This window comes from Erinaceus europaeus, chromosome X (assembly GCF_950295315.1).
Source record: "Erinaceus europaeus chromosome X, mEriEur2.1, whole genome shotgun sequence".
NCBI classification, from domain to species: Eukaryota; Metazoa; Chordata; class Mammalia; order Eulipotyphla; family Erinaceidae; genus Erinaceus; species Erinaceus europaeus.
In genome coordinates, this window is record NC_080185.1 from 112224563 (window position 1) to 112243706 (window position 19144).

The following is a 19144-nucleotide window of genomic DNA, read 5'->3' on the forward strand; positions in this document are numbered from 1 at the left end:
TTTCACACTGAACCCACCACCAAAAATTCTGATTCCTCCAAAATAACTGCCATAGTTCATAGTGTTAAACACTTTTTTTTTGCAAGTTCATCTGTTTCAATTCCTTATGTCCACATGAGTGAACCATCAGGTAGTTGTCATTCACTTCCTTCCTTAGCATAGTCACCTCTAGTCCATCATTTTGTCCTGAAGGACACAATACCATCTTTTTGAATTAGAGTAGTATTCCATTGAGTATATGTTCTATCTTTTTTATTGCTGCCAGGGTTATTGCTGGGGCTCAGTGCCAGCACTACAAATACACCACTCCCAGGGGTCCTCCCCACTGCAGTTGGGGAATGGGGGCTCAAACCCATGTGTCACCACCTGGCCCCATCCCATATCTTTTTTATCCAGTCATTGGCAGTGAATAGGAAATGAGTGAGCTCAGCAGACACAAGGATGGAAAGAAGAAAATGGTTTAAAGAGGACCCTCTGCCCCCAATGTGTCAGAGAGAGGGTTTGGGAAGGCGAGCTTAATGGTACAGATGTATATTTAGGAGTGAGTAGGTATCAATTACCCAGGTGACAGTCTTGAATTTGCTCTATTAGCAATGGTATTTGTGCTGTGAAGAAGAGGTTTGGGAAGAAAGCTGATTCCAAGGTATTTGAGGTCTAGATAACCTGAATAAATGGAGGTACTTTTAGAAAGGTTCTCAGGATGAATTAAATTTCAGGAAGGTAGGGGGCTGGGTGGTAGCACAGCAGGTTAAGCGCACATGGTGCAAAGCACAAGAGTCGGTTTAATGATGCCAGTTTGAGCCCCCAGCTCTCCACCTGCAGGGGGTTGCTTCACAAGCGGTTGCTTCTATCCTTTTCTCCACCCCCCCGTCTTCCCCTCTGTTCTATCCAAAAATAACAAAATGGGAAAAATGGCTTCCAAGAGCAGTGGATTCGTAGTGCAGGCACCGAGCCCCAGCCCCACCTGCAGAGGGGACGCTTCACAAGTGCTGAATCAGGGCTGCAGGTGTCTCCTCTCAATTTCCATCCAGTAATATTAAAAAGTGACAAGTGTGAGAACTTAGTACCATCAAAGGGAAGGAAGTAGATGTTTGGGTTCTTCACAGCAGTGAGTGGCAAGATATAAAGGATAAATGAAGTCCTTGATGGAATTCACACATTACAAGTCTACCTTTTCAACTACTTCCGGCTGCTTTATTACAAATAGGCATATTCTCAGAGCTCAGACATGCATGTGCATCCCAGTGGTGGGGATGTCATTCTACTTTTCTCTCTAATAGATCGACTTCGTGGCTCACGATGACATCCCATATTCTTCTGCTGGCTCCGATGATGTTTACAAGCATATCAAAGAAGCAGGTAAGGGATTTTGTGCTCACTGGTCCACTGCAGTACAAAAATCAAGTTTAACAAGACACTGACATGAGTGAAATAAGCCTCAGTCTGTGACACAGACTCCAGCTAGGTATCTATCTAGGAAATAACTGCCACCTGTTTGAGGCTTGATTTTAGAGTTCACAGCACTGAAAGATGCCAGGGCTTACCATCTGACTTGTTTAAAACATGACTATGATCTGAATGAAAGGTCCTTACAGCTCTACCTGTGGATTTACATTTTCTTACTCTACATTTAAAACAGTCAAGAGAATGTAAAGCAGGAATCACAGGGGTTCCTTGGAGCCTACAGATGGAGAATTCATCTCTGAAGACTGACTGCCCACCACTTACTCTCCCCCTAGCTGAGGTTTTCCGTCAGTGTCAGAGTCTCAAATTTTATTACCCAAGAATAATAGCCATGTCTGGGATTTTAAAATATAGACAGAAAGACTGCTGTCATCTTGTGGAGGGAGGGGTCAGGTGATTTCAGTAACACCACAAGTACAGCTGTCTCAGATGGAGAGGGATGAGTTTGAATTGGTATTTTATTTAAAGGTAGGTGTTGAAGGGGATTTTACACGTTTGGCTTAGTTTCTGCCATATATCTCAGAGTACTTTCCGTACACCCATGTATACACCTTCTGACACATACCTATCCATTATCTGGCACAGTACTGATACTCTAGCACCGTATTTGTCACCCCCCCCCCACCAGCACTATATTCAAATGATCCCCACTGCTGATATCTGTCATCAGAATCATTTCCTCCCATTCCTGGGGGCCACTCAGACTACCCAAGTCGTTCCCACCATTCCCTATGCATGGCTGCTACAATCCAGACTTTTCCTGGCCTCCACAAACCTTCAGCCTGTTAAGGTAGGATAGTTTTCTCATGGTTTCTAAGTCTCCTATACTCTCTGCCTTCTAAAGTAGTATATTCCATCTGGACAAAATTTGAACTCTTGATAACCCATGGACACCCTCACCCTGAAAGAGAAAGAAACAGACATAATTTCACCAGCATGTCATAAGCCTGTGATGAAGCCTGTGATGGGGAAGTCTGGTCAATGGTGGAAATGTATGAAGAATGACATACCTGGGAAAACCCTGCAGTGATCATGTAGTATATAAGGCGAGGACAGGTGAGAACAGAGATGGAGACTGATGCTATATGTCACATGAAGGGAGGTGACTCCCATGAGTATGTCCTTTTTGGGGGAAGGACCAACTTGGTAGAGGGTAAGAGTAATCCCTGTAACTGAACTTACATAGCAGTCCGTTTCTGTTTCTCCTGGAGTGGTCTAATGTATGGGGTCTGGCTTGAGCCATTGGAATGAAGTCGTACTCGGTCATTACCCATGTGTATGACTGAGGCCCTGACACTCAGCCACCTCCCCCCTTTGGTCTGTCCACGCCACAGCCTTCCCTTGCTGATCATAAATCTCAGCTACCTTCAGTTTGCTTTTAGATAATTCCTGGAAAGTATAAAGATGGTCTCTACAATCTACCAGTGAACCCCTCTCCTACTCCTAGCTTTGAACTTGAAATGGAGCCAAGGAGCAGACCCTGCTCACCTTCTGAGCTCTTTCCCTCAACCCTTGAAGGGCAGGGAATTGTAGTTTGTCTTCCCTGCTCTAGGGCTTACAGTAAAGCATTCTGTACTCCGAGTCTTTAGTAATTAAAGGGACACTTTCGGTATTTAGAGAATCTTCTTATACTCTTCAAAGCCTGACTCTTTCAAGGGAAGACCTTACCTTTTTATAGTTATGGTTAGATGATGTGGGGCTGATTATGATCACTGGGTAAGAATGGTAGCAGGCCTGATGTTTCTAACCTGTCTTTTTAATTTTTTAAAATTTATTACTGATTTAATATTGATTTACAAAATTACATGTCACCAGAGTTCCTCCATTGCAAGCCACAGCAGTTCCCCTAAGGTTAACAGGGGTTAACTATTTGTCTACATTTGTACATAATTGCCCCCTTCAAACCAGACATAACCCTATTACTACATCCAAATGTCCCTCCTTGTTAAATTTTATTTATAAAATAAAAATATCAAGACCATAGGATAAGAGGGGTACAGAGTTCTGTATTCCCTCCCCTCCCCTGATAGCTTTCCTATTCTTTATCTCTCTGGGAGCATGGACCCAGGATCATTATGGGGTACAGAAGGTGGAAGGTCTGGCTTCTGTAATTGCTTCTCTGCTGAACATCCCAGTTTTATTTCTAAATTCCATGAAAGGAAACAGACTGAGGAACATGGCAGGGGTTGGGGTGGGAGTAGAAGGAGGGTTCAGTGAGAAATGGTAGGCATGGGGCAAGGATGCGTTAAATTTTAGTAAGACCTAAACTCTGAGCACCAATTCCTTCCCTGAAATTGTTCTTATGGTCCTCTGTTAGATGCAGACTTGGAATCAGTATGTCTGGTGGAACTTTAACTCTCATTTCCAGTGTGCTTTCTTTCAGTTGTGAGCTCTCAGTCTGTAGGCCTTAGCGAGTAGCAAGAATCTAGACTGATGATTCTGGTGCACACAGAATCACCTCCACGGGTAACTGAATCTGCATTTCCTGGGAAGATAATTCTTAGCTATAATGCAGAGTAGGAAAAAGGACTTGGTGGTGGTTTTCTGGGGAAGAGACCTGTAGTGAGCTAAGAGTTGTTTTTCTGAGTTTGATGGCATAAATGCTCAAATTTCCAACCTAGAATATGGTTGCTGCATTTAAAATGATTCCCAGTTATTTAGAAAGAAGGTTACTTCTTTTTTTTTTTTTTTTTTTTGCCACCAGGGTTATCACTAGGGCTCAGTGTCAGCATTATGAATCCACTACCCCTGGTGGCCATTTTTTTTCTATTTGATATAACAGAAATTAAGAAGTGAGAAAGATAACCTGCTTCACTGCTTGTGAAGCATTCCCCCTGCAGGTGGGGAGCCAGGACTCAAACCTGGGTCCTTTGTTAAGTACACATTTTTACTATGTGAGAAACCCAGGTTTGAGCCCCTGCCACCGCATAGGAATTAAAAATTTTTGTTAAGGGGATAATGAATTACAGCACCTTTTTATACATGTGCATGGTTTCTCAGTTTTGCATAGCAGGTGTCTGCTACAGAGTCTTATCCCCCGTAAAGGACTCCACAACCCACTGGAGCAGTGCTGTACTGTCTCCTTCCCTCCCTTGTCTCTTTTAATCTGAAATTAAAAGGGGAGATTGCACCACAAACAGTGGAAACACACAAGGACCCAGGTTTAATCCCCTGCTCTCCACCTGCAGGGGGGGGGATGCTTCACAAGCAGTGATACAGGTCTTCAGGTATCTTTCTATCTGTCATGCAATGAAATGGAGTTGAGAGCGAGAGAGGGGGGGGCATCTAATGGGTGATTGGGCACTTGAACCTGGGCCCTTATGCATTGTAATGGGTCTACCACCACCTGGCCCCCAAGAAAATTTTAGAAAGACAAACTAGTGCACATGTCTCAGCTCAGACAGATGGTACTGGCGTTTGGACCTGGAACCTTAGACATGTGAATAATGTGCCCTAATATTGAGCCATTTCCCTGGTCCTCTTTATGGTTTTGTGGGACAAGACTGTACAAGGGTCTGACAAGTTGGTACTTGCTTGGGATGTTTCAAATGGTTGTAATCAATACTGGCTGAAGGGCTGAGATGGTGCACTTATTAATGTGACTGGCAGTTAATGCTGGCCTTGACATGGCCTCTCACAGGATGGGGCCTGGGTTCCAAGAGCAGGCATTCAGAGAGCAGACAACCCTGGTCAAACCTGCAAGGTGTCTCCTGACTGAGCTTTGAAAGTCACCCAGCATCACTCATGCTACAATCTGGTACAAGGGAATCACTAGGGCTAGCTCATATTCAAGAGGACAGGGACTTTGTCCATCTTTAACTGGCCACAGTTCTCATCTCTAAACTGAGTAGTCACTTGGTGTTTGACTTGCCCTGGATCATAGGCATGAGCCTGTGTGTGAGTTTTCACATGGACAGTTGGGTCTGTTCCGTGTGGCCCAGTGAGCAATCTGCTGATTCTTCATGAAGGGAAAGCTAGAGTATTCATTGTGAGGGGAAAGTGCTCAGAATAGCTCCAGCATCCATTGTTTATTTTGAAAATCACTATAAAGCTAGCAATATCAAGGGCAATAATTCAGCTTTTTAGCAGTCTGCCCTGCTTGTTAGATGCATATTGCCAGAGTCCTCCAGAGTCCTCCAGCAAAACAGGATGGAGAAAATGGAGCTGAAATGAAATCAACTGTAAGGTCCAGATTACTCATCATCATTCTAATATTGCCTACTACTGTGGAAACTTGCTTTCATTTACATGTGCTCTGCTGCTGCTTAAAATAGCTCCATAACCAAACACAATTCTGAAAAGCATGATAAAAAAGTTTCTCTGATCATGCTCATTACTGAATATTTTTAGCAGTGCAGTAATTAGCATTTGGAGGAAGCCGGGTGCCTCGTCATATCAGCAGAAGTCTTGACTTCTTTTGGAGACCTCTAGCCAGCCATAGCAAATCTCTCCCGAACCCCAAACTCATTTTCAGCTATCCAGTCACAGACATCTCACCCTGTGACTTTAAAAGAAGGGTGAGCTCATGTTTCTAAATGACTTGTTAAAAAGCCCTTAGTCACTAACATTTCAGCAGATGGTTTTGGGAGAAATCTGCCTACTGAAAGGTGGGAGAGACTTCACCAGAAAAATCCCTGGTGCTTTCACCCTTGGCCTTCCATTTTGTTTTTTTGTGCCTGAGTCTACTTTCTTAGAAAGTGCTGATGTTTTTGACCTAATGGAAAACTCTAACTGTCCTCTGGGCCACAGAATATAAAAATAGGCTGCTATGATGCCAACCAGACTTCCCTGGACAGACAACCTCACCAATGTGTCCTGGAGCCCTGCTTCCCAGAACCCTGCCCCACTAGGCTGGGAGTATGGATCGACCTGTCAGTGCCCATGTTCAGCGGTGAAGCTGTTACAGAAGCCAGACCTTCCACCTTCTGCACCCCATAATGACCCTGGGTCCATGGTCCCAGAGGGATAAAGAATAGGAAAGCTATCAAGGAAGGGGATGGGATATGGAGTTCTGATGGTAGGAATTGTGTGGAGTTGTACCCCTCTTATCCTATGATTTAGTCAATGTTTCCTTTTTATAAATAAAAAATAAAATAAAACAGGCTTCTTTGACATACTGCTGGTGACACTGAGTACAAATGAAATAAAATTTCACCGGTGTCAATAAAATCAGAACTGGATTTTGAATGGCATTTAGCCTTTCTTTTTTTTTTCTTTTTTTTTTTTTAATTTTTTATTTAAGAAAGGATTAGTGAACAAAGGCATAAGGTAGGAGGGGTACAACTCCACACAATTCCCACCACCCAATCCCCATAACCCACCCTCTCCCATGATAGCCTTCCCATTCTCTAGCCCTCTGGGAGCATGGACCCAGGGTCGTTGAGGGTTGCAGAAGGTAGAGGGTCTGGCTTCTGTAATTGCTTCCCCGCTGAACATGGGCGTTGACTGGTCGGTCCATACTCCCAGTCTGCCTCTCTCTTTCCCTAGTAAGGTGTGTCTCTGGGGAATCTGAGCTCCAGGACACATTGGTGGGGTCTTCAATCCAGGGAAGCCTAGTGGCATCCTGGTGGCATCTGGAACCTGGTGATTGAAAAGAGAGTTAACATACAAAGCCAAACAATTTGTTGAGCAATCATGGATCCCAAGTTTGGAATAGTGGAGAGGAAGTGTTAGGGAGGTACTCACTGCAAACTCTAGTGTAATCCTGCTTTCAGGTATATATTTTGCAGTAGTTTATGGATACGTGTGAACATAAGCTCTCTCTCACAGAAACTGTTGTATGTCTAGGTTATGGGACTTTGTTAGAAAGTGAACTACCTGAGATGAAATTAGAGTGTACTATAAAAGGAAAGGTCTCACCCAAGTAATGAAGCTGAAGGGTTGTCATTCCACACGTGAAGTCTCTGGATACATTCTGAGGTGAAGCATGTTGAGATGGCAATCGTTGCTTTGGTTAGGTTGTGATCGGCGGATGCAATATTATTTGGTATGGATTGGGAGATGCATACGGGAAAGTGAACCCTATCCAAGGGTGCCAGGACTGGGGGAAGTAGGGGCTCTATAGTGAAGATGTGAGGTTCCTGCTGTCTTAGGGTTCAAAAAGACAATCAATAGTTAATATTATCATCACATTATTTGTTAATTGGGTTAACTTTGAAAAGTCCCTTTGTTATGGTTTGCTGTACAGTACCCAGTATCTTGTATATAGCTGTGCTAGTGGAAGCTTCTAATCTACTTGGTCTAGGCTTTTGAGAGAGTCCGCATATCAAATACGTAGCCTATCTATTAAAAAGATTCAGTTTGTCTTTTGAGAACCTTTGAGACATACAATTGATTTCCCCCTCTCATATTAATTAACTACTGATTTATATGTCTACATTTTGCTAGGAGTGTACATAAACACCATTCCCATCACCAAAGGACCGTGACCCATCCCTCCCGCCCACTCCCACCCCCCACTGGCCCAGGAAGCTACATGTCTACCCCTCACCACTGGGTTTTTACTTTGGTGCCCTACTTACAATTTGATCAGGTCCTGCCTTTAGTTTCCCTTTCAGATCTTCTAAGTCAGCTTCTGTTGATGAGTGGGATCATCCCATACTCATCTTTAACTTTCTGACTTAGTTCACTTAACATAATTCCTTCTAGCTCTGTCCAAGATGGGTCAGAGAAGGTGGGTTCATTGTTCTTGATAGCTGCATAGTATTCCATTGTGTATATATACCACAGCTTTCTCAGCCATTCATCTGTTGTTGGGCACCTGGGTTGCTTCCAGGTTTTAGCTATTATGAATTGTGCTGCTATGAACATAGGAGTACACACCTCTTTTTGGTTGGGTGTTATGGAGTCCTTGGGGTATAACCCCAGGAGAGGAATTATTGGGTCATATGGAAGGTCCATGTCTAGCCTTCTGAGAATTTTCCAGACTGCTCTCCACAGAGGCTGTACCAATTTACATTCCCACCAGCAATGTAAAAGGGTTCCTCTGTCCCCACATCCTCTCCAGCATTTGTTGCTGCTGTCCTTTTTGATGTATGCCATTCTTGCAGGAGTGAGGTGGTATCTTAGTGTTGTCTTAATTTGCATTTCTCTGACAATCAGTGACCTAGAGCAGTTTTTCATATGTTTGTTAGCCTTTTGGATCTCCTCTGAGGTGAATGTTTTGTTCATATCCTCTGCCCATTTTTGGATGGGGTCATTTGCTTTTTTGCGGCTAAGTTTGCTGAGCTCTTTATATATTTTGGTGATTAGTTTCTTGTCTGATGTCTGGCATGTGAAGATCTTCTCCCATTCTGTGAGGGGTCTCTCTGTTTGTTTAATAGTTTCTTTGGATGTGCAGAAGCTTTTCAATTTGATGTAGTCCCATTGGTTTGTTTCTGCTTTAGTCTTCCTTGCAATTGGGTTTGATTCATCAAAGATGTCCTTGAGGTGTAGATGGGAAAGTGTTTTACCAATGTTTTCCTCTAAGTATTTGATTGTTTCTGGTCTGACATCTAGGTCTTTGATCCATTTGGAGTTGATTTTTGTTTCTGGTGAGATAAAGTGGTTCAATTTCATTCTTCTGCATGTTTCAACCCAGTTTTCCCAGCACCATTTATTGAAGAGAGCCTCCTTCTTCCATTTAATCCTTTGGGCCCCCTTATCAAAGATTAGATGTCCATAGGTGTTGGGATTTACTTCTGGGCTTTCAATTCTGTTCCACTGGTCTGTGTGCCTATTTTTGTTCCAGTACCATGCTGTTTTGATGATGATGGCTTTATAATATAGTTTAAGGTCTGGGAGTGTGATGCCTCCATTTCTGTTTCTTTTCCTTAGGATGTTTTTGGCAATTCTAGGTGTTTTCAGGTTCCAGATAAATGATTGTAGTGTTTGTTCTATTCTCTTAAAGAAGCTTGGTGGAACTTTGATGGGTATTGCATTAAATTTGTATATGGCTCTGGGGAGAATGTTCATTTTGAACATAGGCCAGAGCTAAGCCGCTCTCTGGTCTCATTAAAATGCCCAATTTTTAAAAAGCATATACTTTTTTTAAAAAAAAAAAAGAAAAGAAAAGTCACCCTTTGAAAAGACAGCATCTACTTATTTGTAATAGAAATTCCTCTTGGACATTTTCAGACTCCACCCCAAAAAACTGGAATACACCTTCTTTTCAAATCCACACAACACATACTCAAGGATAGACCACATGTTAGGCCACAAAGACAGCATCAATAAATTCAAGAGCATTGAAATCATCCCAAGTATCTTCTCAGACCACAGTGGAGTAAAACTAACTTTTAACAACAAACGGAAAATTATTAAAAGACATAGAATTTGGAAACTAAACAATATGCTCCTTAAGAACCACTGGGTCAGGCATTTAGCCTTTCATTCAGCACACTTGCCACTGGTCTCCTGATGCTTAGGATATAGAGAACAAGACAGGTGCAGTTCTGAACCTCCTGCAGCTTACAATGCAGAGGACAGTAAGGGCACATGTGTCCTAGAAAGGCCAGTGGACTGTGGGAAGGAATGAGCAATCTGGGGGTCTAGTGATTTCCTTGCACAAGTGCCCCCAAAAGTGAAACCTAAGTGATGGTGGAGATTTAAACACTGGGAGCATGTTTGTTGCAGTGAGGGGAAGGAGGCAGCCTTTTTGGACATGAAGTCCAGTGTGACTAGACCAAGGGAGAGTTGCCAGATATGCAGCCCAGGGGAGGATGTTAAGCAGGCATCTGAATTGTATTTTCAAAGACTGCTCTGTGGATCTTTGTAGAGAGTAGATTGGAGGAACTAGAAAAAATGACTATGGACTGGTCATTGAGACTCTTGGTGTAGTCTGGATGGTGTTTGACTGGAAAGAAATGATGGGACTAAACAAGTGAGGGAGAGGAAAAGGTGGCACAGAGGAGCCCCAGGCCATCTTACCTAGCACCTCATTTCTCAGTTGAGACTAAGATATGCAGCTTTCCTTTTGAAGTTTGAGATTGAGGAACCAGAGTCCTTGGCTGAGTGTTTATACTCTTATTATAGGGAAAGCTCTCCATTTAACAGCAAAAGTGTGAGCATTAACCAGATTCTTGTCTTTGCTAACATCTATGACCTCGTTATTTCCCTGAATTTGTACACCCAAATATATCGCTAAGGACTTTAAGGAAGTTTTTGGAACTTGGCATCCTTTGTGCTCATTTATTTTTACTCAGTCCCACATATTCTAGAGGAAAGGGCCTTTGAGTGGTGAAACCACCATCCAGAGTAGACTGTTCTTAGGGAGATAAAAATCATCTGGCACCCTAGCGGCATGTCTTTAGATCAGAAGCTACAAAAATAGTACGCTTTTTCTTTAGTTCCCTGATCTAACATGACGCAGACTTCCCAGGGAAGAAGGGGAGTTGTAGTGATCCCACTAATTCATTGACTCAGTTGTTAGTGCCACTTCCTCGTTTAATTCGTGTTTATTGAGCATCTTCCATATGATTCACAGGGAGGCTGAGCGGGATGCAAAGGGAAGGCAGGTGCAGTCTGTGCTTTTAGAAAGTCCCCCGTTGACAGGGAGGCAGATAATTCAAATCCTTTTGTTAGTGGGAGATAAGTTTAGGGACTAAATGTTGAGGTTTGTGCCCAGAGATGTCAGTAAATACTTCTCAGCAGTGTAATCTTGAAACTCAACCTGGCCGCCTGTGGAGAACCACTGAGGTGGGCAGGGAAGAGGAAATCCAGGGTCAGAATATAGGTCAACTACTCCCTCCCTTTGGTTCTTCTCTCTTCTCTATAAACAGGAATGTTTGTTCCCACACAAAGAACAGAAGGCATCTCAACCTCAGACATCATCACCAGAATTGTCCGTGACTATGATGTGTATGCTCGACGGAATCTCCAGAGAGGGTACACAGCCAAGGAACTGAATGTCAGCTTTATAAATGTAAGTATGGCCACGGCACACCACCACTGCCACAAGATATGATATTCTTGGTGTTTTACATGCATTGTGTCCTACTCTCCATGATAACCCAATGATGGATTCTTATCCTCATTCTACAGCTGGAGAAAATAGCTCAAAGGGTAACAGTAAGATAACCAAAGCATACAGAGTGAGATTGATGCTTTATAAAGGAACTGCTTTGCTTCCCCCTCTTCACCTAGCCTCCTGGGAGATCTGCTTAAAGGGGAGGAAGGAGAGCAGAGGTCAGGAAAAGCCACCCCCCGAAAAAAATGCTGTCTTAAGTTAACTTAAATTTTTCTTTCATTTTAATAAGGCATCTAATGAGCATCTGTAAGGCCTTAACAGCTGCTTTTTATTGTCCAGAGAAATTACAGCTGCTTAAATAAAACCCAGTCTTTGGCTTCCTTTTGTATTTCTGCCCTATTGTTCCCACAAGCTGCTGTTAGTTTAATAATAGAGCAACTGTTAAAACAATCTTTAAAACAAGCAAAACAAGCTGTTAAAAAAAGCAGAGAGGGCAAGCCAGTTGTTAAAGGTTATGGTAACGAATCTGGGCAAGTGGATTTGGCTGACCTTCCAGGAGCTGATAATATTGATTGAAACAAGAACTGTAGACACATATGGAATTTCTATTACAAATAAGTAGATGCTGTCTTTTCAAAGGGTGACTTTTCTTTTCTTTTTTTTTTTTAAAAAAAGTATATGCTTTTTAAAAATTGGGCATTTTAATGAGACCAGAGAGCGGCTCAGCTCTGGCCTATGTTGAAGATTGAACCCGGGATGCCAGTCCTTTGCTCTAATGCTGGGGGGGTATGGCCCTAGTCCTAAACCCATTACTGATAATTCTGTGTACCCATAATAATCCAACAGTCTGTCTCTGGTATTTTCAAATTAGGAGGGCTTCATTATTCATCAGTCAGTGATTACTGTCCTCCCAAAGCAGACATTCTTGGAAGCCCATGCTCTGGTTCCTTACAAGCTCTGCAACAACACTAGAAAGTGCCTGCTTCAAGTGGGACCAGTACCCATGGTCAAAGTGATTATTTGGTATCTTACAGAGAATAAAGCCTTTTGATAAGCCGCTTAGCCCAGGGAAGCGTGCGACACCAAACCTGGCTGCAGCTCTGAGCTGAAATCAGATGTGATGGAGGGATGTGTAGATGAGTCACAGAGACGGCAGGAACCTGAAAGGGGTCAGTCGTGCAGCTCCAATCCTTCCACTTGGAAATGAGGCAAGCAGAGTTGGGAGAGGGAGCCTGTGCAAAGCAGAGATGGAGGCAGCAGCAGACTCCCCATTCAGTGTCCATTCTGACCTGTACATACTAGCCACTCCTAGTGCAAAATGAACCATGGAAGAGTGATATAAGGACAATAGCTAACCCTCTGGAATTTTCTGGTGCCTAGCCAAGTGTTTTTGCTTGGATTATCTAATTGAATCCATATGCTAAATCAATGAGGGTAGGTGTAATGGCAGTATCCCAAACAGATGAGGAAATGACCCAAGGAGGTTGAACGAGTCACATAAGGGTGCATGATAAATTGTGAAAGAGGCTGACTTCCCCCAGCCCATAGTATGTATGTAACAGAGGGGCAACCCACGGAGCTCACACCACACCCTGAGGTTGCAATAAGGCTTGGAATGTTCAAATCAGGGAATCCTGATCCAGTCTTGCAATGTTTCTAATGTCTGAAAAATTCTGAAATTGAAATGAATTTTAGTGGGGGAAAATAATAAGCCATATTAACCCATTATAGTATTATATCCAAAGAGGAAGACCCTTTGTCTTATGTTACTCTCATGGCTTTGACACCACTGTCATTGAGTAACAGATTAAATGTTTTTGAGGGTTAATAGGTGACAGATGATGCCTCCAGGTATATTGGAATAGCAGTACTGCATAAATGCTATGACAAAATCCCAGTCCAGAGAAGAGAGGAACAATAACATTCTTCATCACCAAACAAGCCATTGCCATTCATTTAAAATCTCATTACAATGAAAACTATATAACACATTAGTTCTCGGGCCCAGCCAATGACATTTCAAGCAAAGCCAGTTTTAATGTTTCAGTAAAACAGAACTTGGGTAGTGTTTAAATGACCATTCTGTGTACAATTCAAACTTCTGTCTCCTAAGTTTCAGCAAAATTGAAGGGGCATACTTTCTTATGTCTAGTTACAATAGACAGTAAATAATTTTGGTTCTGAGTTCAACTCAGATGTTTAAAGGAACATTTAAATCACTTAGACTTCCCTTTAAATACCCAAATAGACTATTGATAAGTTTCCTTTCAATAGGTAAACTCCTGCCAGTCTATTCCTCAGAAGATAATAAAACAATTTCCTGACTCTCTAAGGAACAAAAACATGTTGAACTATGGTCATTAATTTTAATGGCCTTTTGGACAAATCAATTTCTTTAATTTTTTGACCAGGAGAAGAAGTACCGTTTCCAAAACCAAGTAGATAAGATGAAGGAGAAGGTCAAGAACGTGGAAGAAAGATCAAAAGAATTTGTGAACAGAGTGGAAGAAAAGAGTCATGACCTAATTCAAAAGTGGGAAGAAAAATCAAGGGAATTCATTGGCAACTTCCTTGAACTGTTTGGGCCTGATGGAGCATGGGTATGTAATTATTTCACTTGGCCCCACAATGACAAGTGTTTTCAACTTATCCTTTTAATCAAACTTCTAAGGGGTTGTCACCTTGTCCCTTATCTCTAAGTTGTATATGTGGCCTCTGCTTTGGGCATCAAGTTGATATGGTACCCAACAGTATCTGAAACCAGCTCTTATCTTTACTTCTACTAGTCTAGCACTTGGAACAATCTGGCAATTGTTGAATGTCTGTCACTGCAGAGGTTGGTTCTGTAACCATCCAAGTATCCCAGCTGAATATGATGCAGAACTTAGGAGTAAACGTGATGTGGGTTAATGACAGCATATTGCTTTGCAAGAGTTGGCCAAGGGGCTCTTGAAGCTGTAAAAGCTGCCTTTGTCAGCTTTTGTAGTCCATTACTACCCTCTCATTGGTTGGAAGAGAGGTAGGATTTTGCCCTGCATCTTTTACTCACCATGCCTGGATTTGTTTTTATTTTTTGAAGCATGTTAAGTGTTGGGATAAGATACAGAGGCCATTGGGGGATCAGACTCGGGTCCTTAGTACTGAAAAAGGATATAGAATTCTTGTATACCACAGACAACCCCAAATGATGAACCATGGAAAGGGAACAGAAAATTCTGCAAACCACATTGCATACCCCTCCCCATTGGTATTTCTATTAAATGTACACTTTCCAGATAAAATTACTTCTCAAGAGAATTATTGAGGATTCTATGATGTTTAGATGTTTATTCATTAGTGAGAGAACGAGGAAGAAAAGAACCAGAGCGTTACCCTGGCATATGCAATGCCAGGGATTAAATTTAGGACCCACTGTGCCACCTCCCAGGCCAACTATGACATACTTTTAAAATTAGCTTTCCTTTTAAAACAGAAAAAGATTCTATTTGATTTCCTTAATTTTAAGTAGCCTAGATTTCTTATTGTGACATGAGAAGTCTCTAGCAAAATCCACTTTGGCTTAATTATTTTATTGATGGGCTGTCAGTGCTGCCTCTGCTCATTTGAGCTAGTTCATTATAGGATTATCTAAAAGTTAAACACTTAATTAGTAATAGAAAAGAACAGTGTTTGAGAAGTTGGAGGAGATGCTTTGCATTTAAAGCCTGGGGGCCTGCAGGTGATTGTGGAGGTGGGTGCTCCAGGTCGACTAGGTGCTATTGCTCGAGTCTGAGAAGGGTGGGAGGTTTGCAAGGGGTTGCTTGACCCCTAGATGATTCCTAGAAAGAGCGAGCTAGTGAAGTAATGAAGTCTAGGGCAGGGGCTCCTGCTCATTTTTGCCGAGTCTGCTCTAAGTGTCCACTTGGACCCCACTTGTGGGACAGCTCTTGCCAGTCTTTGTCTATGTACAATACCAGGGAAGGCTGTGAAGATGGAAGAAGCCTTTTCCAGGACCCCATGATTTCTATGACAAAATCCGAAATCCTCCCCTATCAGTCTAGTATGTATTTTAATAGTTTCCATTTGTACAACAGTTTCCAGTCCAAAGAAATAGCTAGTGGGTTATAAATGTAACCCCCTCGGCATTCATTTGCTTACAGGGATTCAGAAAGATGTCTCCTAAGAAGCTTTGGTACTAGAACTCAAGGGGGTGGGTGTTCTCTCGTGGAGAGTGTAAAGGCAAGAAAGAAGTATCATTTCATAGAAACTCTATAAACCTGAGTTGTTTCAGGCTCCCAGTGAAGGTGAAATAGTAGCTGGAATTGTTCTTGGGGAGTCTGATGACAGCAAGTTGAGGTGGTTTTTAAGAAATGAAACTCAGCTTGGAGACTGGAGGTTTTTCTTTTTAAAACTTGCTATTAGTGTCAAAACTGTTAACATTAATTTATCGTATCAGCCAGACTTAGACATTACTTTTCTGTTGACATTAAAAGTACAGGAATAGTTACAAGGATGTTAAAGAATTATTATAATAGCATATTCATGAAAAGCAAATTACTTATCTTGGCTTTATTTGTGGAACTGGGACTGGGGCTCATTTCTTAAAATAGAGGATCTGCATTACCTGCAAATACAGTACTGATACAAATAACCCAAACTTGGAAAGGCACAAAATAGAAGGGTATAAGTTACAAAATTTGGTCCAATAGATTTGGTATACAGCATAGAAGATGAGTATTGTGGGTACCTCCTAAGCACTTTTGGATTGAATGAATGGGTATGTGAAGGAACCTATTCTATTCACAGAACTTTCCAGCATCTGTGAGTGAGACCTAATTCCTCATTGTCGGTATCAGTGACGTGGATCAATGTATTATAGATAGAACCTACTGGGGCTGGACACAAGGCTTGATGTTACACCTTGGAGGGTCAAATTTAGTAGGCACACAAGGTTTGCTTGGTCCTCGGCAATGTCTCAAAATTCCTTGGAGGATATGAACTCATTAATTTGTCATGTGTGGGTTTTTTTTTTTCCTACTCTCCCTCTCATGGAAATATTCTACCTTGTGCTATGGAAAAATTCCATTGTGTGTGTGTATACTTACCCATGCACACACAAAGGGCTCTGTGTATATATAGCACGTTTTACTTATCCACGTGTCCGTCAGTGGAGCTTTAGTCTGTTTACACCATTTGGTTATTATAAATGCTGCTGCTATGACCAGTACTATTCAAATGTATTTGCTTCCCAATTTTCAATTATCTTGGGGTTTATGTCCAGAAGTGAAATTGCTAATTTCTCCCTTACTGTTTTCTGGTCTTTCTTTTTATTTATACTGATCTTACTGGCACCAAGAATTTTGGGGGAGATATTCAATGTCAGGGCCTTGCACATGAACGATTCTACTACTGCTGGACCAACATCACAGCCTGGCTCCACCAGTGCCCTACCCTGTTTGAGTTGGGGCTTGTATTTCTGATTTTAAGACTCTGGATTTTGGGCTGGGGAAACAGCATAATGGTTCTGTAAAAGATTTTCAAGTCTGAGGCTCCAAACTGCCAGGTTTAGTCCCCAGCACCACTGTAAGCGAGACCTCAACAGTGCTTAGGTCTTTCTCTCTGTATCTCTCTCATTAAAATAAAAGGGGTTCTTTGAACTTTGGGAAAAAAATTAGATTGAAAACTCTGGATTTCCCACTGTAGTCTTTTTGATAGTTGGTTTAGAAATATGTTTTGCAACAAATATACCAGCACTATATGAGTAAACATGACAAGCTGACTGTGAAAGTGACTAATGACCAAGAGAGCTGGTCCTGAGCTCAATCCTAGCTGGGAACCTGAGGCAAATCCCTTTGCTTCTCTGCTGCCTTTTGGGGTTGTCAGGAGGATTAGCTTGTCTCCAACTTCAAAGTTCTTTCACAGAACTTGGCACCTAGATAGAGCTTCTAAAGGGGCACTTGTTTGCTGAATTGGCCTAAGCTGAAAACTGTCAACTTGCTTTTCAGCTCACTTACCAGGGGTCCAAACCAATTGTGACTAGGATTTGTTTGTTTCTTTTGTGGTAAATATGCTGGAATATATTTGACATACTGTAAAATATTTAAAGATATTTGTGGAGACATTCACTGCTTCACTGGATGTTAAGAATTTAAAATGGGGAAACTCTGAAAGAGGGGAAATAGAAAATTACTTTTGTATGGACAGGACTCCAAATGGGATTATTTTCTTAAAAGGAAAAAAAACTTTATAAATGGAAACATCTTAATACTGTAAAAGGCTGGATTTTAAATACCTTTTCTCTTTGAAAATGTCATGCCATGGTCTTCAATATTTGTTATAGTTCTAAAGTGCTTTTCTTCCCAGGAGGCTCATTACAAACTATCTTCTGACCTGACTCAATTCAGCTCCTGTGAAGGGGCACTACCCTTCAACATGCACCAGAAACTGATCAGAGAGTTTGCTAAGAGACGCTCAGACTCCTTGCACATGGATATCACATTTTATGAAGTACATTACCATTGTTTATCATAAAGGGTTCAAACTCTCATTCTCTTTAGGCAGAATATTCTTAGTTATGAGCCTGAGTCAAACTATGGTAGACAAGTTGTGGATTCCTTAGAAACTGGGCTTCTAATGGAAATGCTGACAACCCATTAACAGCAGGAGGGCTAATGGCTGCCACTAAAAATATACTTAAAGATTACAGTAATAAAAACACATATTTTAAAGTGCCTGCTAGAAGTTCAGCAATTTTTTTAAATGTTGCTGTTAATAATAGGCCACCCTATCCTTTTGGCATTTGATTTTGTCTCATAAATGGGCTTAAATCTAAGGTAATGCTGTTGTACTATACCATTTTTTATTTGAGTGGGGGGTGTCTTTGGGCAGAATTGTCAGTGCTTTTAATGGAAGGTGAATTATTGGTGTATTTGTGGAATTTTAAATCCGCAAAGGATCTTAGTGATCAGCAAATCATCGCCATTATATCTGCAAGAGTTGAGATTGGAAATGTAATAGGCTAGAGCTTACAAAAAGAAAATGGGGTGTGGACTGATGATGTCCTTGGGGCTTTGAAGTTTTTGCACTGCAAAGCCTTTCAGTCAAATCTCCTGATCTGTTTCTCCTTACCATTTCTTATGACATAATTCTAAACGAACACGGTACTATCAAAGAGGCTGAGGGTGGCGCACCCAGTTGGACCTATACATTACCATGCCATGCCCGGCTCACCACCTGCAGGGCAGATGCTTCACAAGTGGTGAAGCAGGTCTGCAAGTGTCTCTCATCTCCATTCTCAATTTATCTCTGACCTATCAAATAAAATAGAATTATTAAAGAATAAAAAGACTAAAATCCCCTATAATCCTCAGCAGTCGCTGTTGAAATGGGCACAGCATTCCCTAGATCTCTTTCCATTGTCATGTATTTATTTCCTTTCTCAAAATTAGGGTCATGCAGAACATACTTTCACTTTGCATTTTTTCACATTAAATATTTTTTTAAAGATTTTATTAATGAGAAAGAAGATAGGCGGAGAGAGAGAAAGAACCAGACATCACTCTGGTACATGTACTGCTGGGGACTGAACTCAGGGCCTCATACTTTATCCACTGCACTACCTTAAGTATTCTTTAGGAACTAGATTGTAAGTGAGCTGTTTAGTGTGCCATCATGGAGTTGTGCAGCATTTCTGCAGCCTATATAACAGACTATCTTATCTGTTAGGATACTGCAATGAGTATCTGAGTATCATAA

The 19144-nt window shown here is 41.7% G+C and overlaps 1 protein-coding gene across 7 annotated transcripts in view; it reads left to right on the forward strand.

The window, feature by feature from the left end:
* Nucleotides 1-19144, forward strand: part of PCYT1B (phosphate cytidylyltransferase 1B, choline) — a 140718-nt gene that overhangs the window by 97913 nt on the left and 23661 nt on the right. For 6 of the 7 annotated variants that reach the window (XM_007534283.3, XM_060182812.1, XM_060182813.1 and 3 more), the window contains 3 exons: nt 1281-1359; nt 11223-11365; nt 13822-14010. In XM_007534283.3, coding sequence (XP_007534345.1) covers nt 1281-1359; nt 11223-11365; nt 13822-14010 — 411 coding nt within the window. Of the gene's footprint in view, nt 1-1280; nt 1360-11222; nt 11366-13821; nt 14011-17752; nt 18828-19144 lie in introns of those variants that run through there. The other variant, XM_060182810.1, reaches the window with a different exon arrangement.